The sequence below is a fragment of the Arachis stenosperma genome, chromosome 9 (assembly GCF_014773155.1).
Source record: "Arachis stenosperma cultivar V10309 chromosome 9, arast.V10309.gnm1.PFL2, whole genome shotgun sequence".
NCBI lineage: Eukaryota > Viridiplantae > Streptophyta > Magnoliopsida > Fabales > Fabaceae > Arachis > Arachis stenosperma.
This window is the reverse complement of record NC_080385.1, coordinates 1,730,964-1,736,115: the sequence shown is the minus strand read 5'-3', so window position 1 is coordinate 1,736,115 and position 5,152 is coordinate 1,730,964. Positions and strand designations below refer to the sequence as shown.

The 5,152-nt window shown below is 30.8% G+C and overlaps 2 protein-coding genes across 4 annotated transcripts; one reads left to right on the top strand and one right to left on the bottom strand.

Annotated features, from left to right (window-relative positions):
* Window positions 1-2,848: 2,848 nt before the first annotated feature.
* LOC130950547 (uncharacterized) lies at window positions 2,849-5,152 on the bottom strand. 3 transcript variants are annotated; one of them, XM_057879071.1, is made up of 5 exons: window positions 5,032-5,152; window positions 4,697-4,910; window positions 4,455-4,583; window positions 4,164-4,353; window positions 2,849-3,607 (listed from the first exon to the last, which is right to left on the bottom strand). In XM_057879071.1, the coding sequence occupies exons 2-4, from the start codon at window positions 4,886-4,888 to the stop codon at window positions 4,168-4,170; spliced, it is 507 nt and encodes a 168-aa protein (XP_057735054.1). In that variant the 5' UTR covers window positions 4,889-4,910; window positions 5,032-5,152; the 3' UTR covers window positions 2,849-3,607; window positions 4,164-4,167. The 3 variants fall into 3 exon arrangements, with proteins under 3 accessions (XP_057735054.1, XP_057735055.1, XP_057735056.1); XM_057879072.1 differs by having other exon boundaries at window positions 2,849-3,604; XM_057879073.1 differs by lacking the exon at window positions 2,849-3,607 and having other exon boundaries at window positions 3,732-4,234.
* LOC130948319 (F-box/LRR-repeat protein At3g48880-like) lies at window positions 3,253-3,618 on the top strand. The gene has a single exon (XM_057877042.1). The coding sequence runs from the start codon at window positions 3,253-3,255 to the stop codon at window positions 3,616-3,618; it is 366 nt and encodes a 121-aa protein (XP_057733025.1).

Below are 5,152 nucleotides of genomic sequence, written 5' to 3'. Positions count from 1 at the left end.
TATTTATTTTATCTTAATCCGATAGTATTGTTTTCTATGCTTTCGTTTCTCTAAAAAGTTTAGTATGTATAAGATTAATGTCAGTTTACGCTATCCTTTACGAGCTCATCGTAAATTAAAAAAATTTTTATAAAATTTTTTTAATTTATCAAAGATAAGAAAACTCAAACCCACAATTTCTAGATAAATATAAAAAAAAAAATCTTTACAAAATTGCTCTTAAATAATTAATTAAAAATATTATAATATTCAACTATATACAATCCAAATACGAAAATAAATCTTTGGCGTGACCTTATCCCTTAAATATTTTTATTCCATTCATTATATGTCCAAAAAACTACATACACCCATGATTTAATTTTATGTTTTGTTCTTAGATACAACACTTGTCCCCAAAGCAATAGCCGCCATCATCCAAGCCATATATTATTATTATTATTATTATTATAGCTAATAGAAAATGTTACCTAACTTAAAGGAAGCAATTAGTAGTAGTGATATATATTATAATAGAATAATCCAGTAAAACAGAGGAATAAAACTAAACTTACCTACTGTATGAAAATCACTAATATATATATAATGTATAGCAGCAAATGGCCTTGAGTTTTGCCATTATGTTGAATCAGGTCCTCACTCTTCTTTCACTTTTCTTGTACATTTCTTGAAGTGCACCTTCTCTTCCTACTTCAACCGCACCTTCAACAGAAAACGAGTATGAAAGTTCATTTTTAATATTGTTAAGCAAAAGAAAATTATAATAACCTAATTAAAAATACAGTAAAATTATAAAAATTCACAGAAAAATTAAATCTTCTCTTAATAAAATGTTTCACGAACAAACAAGACAGCTATATAATAAGATAAAATTAATAAATAATAACACTTTATTATTTAAAAATAAAATAAAAATGCATGCAATTCTAAGAAAAAAAATTTCATATGATTTTTTGAGAGGTGAAACTTCAAAAAACGAAAAGGTTTGGTAATTTTTAAAATTATGAGAACAAAAAAGGCCAAAATTACTACAATAATATAGATTTTTTTTTAGGGTTATATCTGTAAAAAAAGAATTAAAATTTGTAAAAAAATAAATTTTGTCACTATTTTAACTATGAAAATATGTTAATAAAAGTTTTGTCAAAAAAATGTATTTTGAACATATAAGTAATTGTGAAAAAAGTTTAAATATTATTTTGATAAATATTTGAAAGATTACTATGTGTTCATAACACGTAGCGGAAAGAAAAAAAAAGTAATCCTAAAGATCTATTTTGTGCTTAAATTTTATTCCAATAAACAAAATATAATATATAGATAAGATCTAAATACCTTTAGACATTTTAGTAAAAATCACTTTCTCCTTCGATGGTACGAAGGTGCTATGCGTATCCACACCGAAACCAACCTTTGCTGTCAACTCTTTGACAAATGGATATCTGATCTAAATTGAGAACCTCTTTGCAACTTTTGCGCGTTATAAAATTCTTCTCCAAGAATTAGGTTGACATACATTTATGTGTGTATAGGTAAAGGAATAAAACTCTTGTTATTCTCTCTTTATTCCCTATGTTCCTCTATTCTGGACATACATATATATAGTATGAGATTTGTTATTGATTTTAAATTTAATTCTCAATTCAAATTTAAATCATATATTTAAATTCCAAATCTGAATCCTTCAAATTTTATGAATCATATCATAACAATTTAAAATATAATCGATTTGGATCTCATCCAAATTTATAATTCAAATTTAAAAATAGAATAACTAATTATTCTCAAATCTCATTTAATATTCTCAATTATCATATTATTATTATATTCTTGGTGCTAGCAAAGAATATAATAATATTCCATTTGAAATTTTGAATTAATATAATTATTTCTTTGATCAAATCAAAATAATAATTAAATAATTCTATAGCAAAGATTAGAATACTCGTTAGTGTGTAACCCCATAAGTTCAATACTAAGCGGGTAGTAAATTAGTCATACTAAATTTACTAATCAAAGTTGGCGTCTAGCAACACTCCTCAACGACCCGATAGTTTAAAGTAATCTATTTTTACTAAGAACCTCAAAATAACAAAGTATAATTCTTTCCATGTCTCCTCTTGTTTTCATTTCGAATTCTGGATTTCTTAGATTTGGTTAATCAGAGTTGCGGTGGTGTTTGGTTATGGACTTGTTCTGTTTTGGATTTCCAACTTTTGAGATCTGGTGCAGAGAATCTCAATTGAATGTGGCAGTTGGTATTCTCTTGTTCTTTCTTATCAATTCTTCATTTCTCACTCATTTCATTTTCAATGACTGAAGATGAGGTACTTCTTTTTTCCAAAACTAGCCGTATACTCATACCCATACCCATACCAGATACGGCTTCTCCAAACAGAACAGAACTCCACCCGATTTGCGAGTTGAGATTGGTTGAGTCAAGGATCTATTTTAATCAGGGGCGAATTTGGATACAAGTTGATTGTGTGATTCAGTGATATCGAACCAGTATCACTTCTGCTAATTTCTTGAATAATAACAACCAAAGTTGTCTTGTAATTTGAAATTGTAGGTAGAGTGGTTCTTAGGACTTGAGAGTATAATAACAATTAACGGAGCACTTTTTGGATTAAATCCTCCTTTGTATAAATGAAAAGCTAGTGCCTTGATATGATTCTTAGGAAATGGAATCTACCTACATCTTTCTTAGTTATTATGGTTTGTCCCTTTTGATCATCTTAGTACATTGCATCCTCTGTTATCTATGAACATTTGTGATATTCGAGGTTGCTATTAGCTAAGATTGTGATTTTACATTGGATTGAGGGGGACACAAACACGTAAAATGTGGAACATAACATGGATCATAAGATCCTCCACAATGACATTTTCATAAATATATATGTCATGCTACTTCATATAAATACATAAATAAATCACAGTTAACCTAATTAAACTTAAACATAAATAACATCTGAGCTGTGCCCCTGTGCCCACGAAGAGGCTGCTGCTTATGACCTCACAAAAAGGCATAGCCGTGCCTTTTGCCACCTTTAACTACACTGTCGAAGACAACCAAATATTTGACAATGTGTTGATGCTGTTAATTGCTGTCCCACTCTGTTTATTTATAAATATGTATATTTTCGTTTATATGTTCTCCTGTATACTTTTTCAATTTAGTGTTTTGAACTAGTTGTTGGTATTTTTTTATAGATTGAAATTCAGTAAGAATCTTAGGAAATTGGCATAATGGAAGATGGTGATTATAGCATAAGGAGATGGGAGGATCTGGACATAGATATTTTGGTGAAAATTTTTCAGCTGCTCGACATCTTCGAGTTAACGGCTGGCATAGCTCATGTTTGTAGTGCGTGGCGCATGGCTTGCTGCGATCCACTTCTTTGGAAGACACTTGATTTGTCAATGTTAAAATCTAATTTCATCAAGATTCCATTGGAGCCATTTGTTTATGTTGATGGACGGTCTGACAGGAAATTAACCCGTTTATTGAAGATTTCCTTGAGTCTTCTTAGCAGGCAGAGTATAATGACTTTGATATTTCACTTCAACTTGTATGTGAGTGATGAACAGTTGACATACACTGCTGAAAGGTAATTTCAACATTTAAAATCAACATCTCTTTATGTAAACATATAAGTCCATATTCTCTATGGTTCTATATATATGATAATTAATTCTTATAACTTAAAGTTTGATGATATGCTGACATTTTTTATGAATTGATTGTAAAGCCAACGTTGCTTGTTGATAAAACAATAATTTTTTGAAACTAGCTTTTCATGAGACTTTCTTGTTTATTCTATCCCTCCTGTGCTGGAAAGTATCTGAAAAGTAATAAAGTGCTAGCAAAACTTACAAAACAGAGTAGTTTACTTCCATTCCCTTTTTTTCTTTGTTTTTTTGTGTTTTTTTGGGGGGGTAGTATTTTCAGTTACCGAACTATGATTACTCATGCAAGGAATTTATCAATCACAAATAATTATCTAAGTCACAATTGTATGCAAATCTTATGATAAAGTCATCACAAAGCAAAACATTATAGAAGTACAAATGCATCCCCACACAAACAACAAAGTCATAACTGAAACAAACAATATGCCAAGATACACCAAAAGAGATCAGATAAATCATGATGGTACCTGCTTAATCACTTGCCATCACACAAAACTTAACTTCTGTTCCCTTATTCATTACTTTTTGCCATACTTTGCTGCAAAAGGTTTGAAGCGCATTATCCCCAGAGCATGCAGTAAAAGTAATGTAATACATAAAGCCGGAAACAGCTTGGATATTAGCCTTGACAAGATGATCAAACTCAAAAATCGCATTCTACATGGTAACAACAAAAATAATATTAACAATAATCATTAGTGAACAAGATTATAGACATAAACTAATATCGATAAAGCAAGAACCATCATAGACAATACATTTTGGTTATTGTAGACTTGCAAGGCTTGCTTAGCAAAATCGCTCACGAGTTCGTCATATCTTCCACCCAGCTTCATGGGTCTAATTCCGCCAGCTAATGCACATCCAAACTCGGGAACATCAAATCCCTGTAAACAAGGAAGAAAATTCAAAACCCTAAAAGGTTAGATTATTATATTATATAAAAGGAATAAAACAGGACAAGAAGAAAAAAAAAACAAAAAAGGTAAATTGTGTGCACATTGCTGCTGAAGGACCGTCTATAATACTCCGAAAGTTCTTCATCAGTGAGTTTCTTCCTAAAGAGACGCATAAAAGCTGGTTCTGAATCGCAATCGTCGTCATCATCTTCACCAGAAGAAGTTACTCCCACCGTGTTATTCAATTTATCATCCACATCATCCCTACCTCTTTTTTCTCCAGCACTAGCCATCTGTCTCTCTCTAACGGTCAATCTGATTTCAGAATCAATCAATAAATAACACAGAAACAGAAGAGAAACACGCGGAGTTTCAATTCAACGACGCACAAAATCACAAGTTATGTGGATCGGAGAAGAGACGGCGGAGTACTTACTTGACTCACCGGAGCGTATGAACAAAGAGGTCGATGATGCTGGTTTTGATCGGATTCTGATTCTGTTGAATTGGGATTAGGCTTAGGGTTATTATTTTTTTCGAGCACTGGAATATTAAAA

Bases quoted from the DNA above. Each gene is read 5' to 3' on its own strand.
- LOC130948319 (XM_057877042.1), top strand. From the start codon at position 3,253: ATGGAAGATGGTGATTATAGCATAAGGAGATGGGAGGATCTGGACATA.
- LOC130950547 (XM_057879071.1), bottom strand. From the start codon at position 4,888: ATGGCTAGTGCTGGAGAAAAAAGAGGTAGGGATGATGTGGATGATAAA. The intron at 4,584-4,696 runs GTGCACACAATT...CCTTGTTTACAG, and splicing joins GACGGTCCTTCAGCAGCAAT to GGATTTGATGTTCCCGAGTT. The intron at 4,354-4,454 runs GTATTGTCTATG...GTTACCATGTAG, and splicing joins AAGTCTACAATAACCAAAAT to AATGCGATTTTTGAGTTTGA.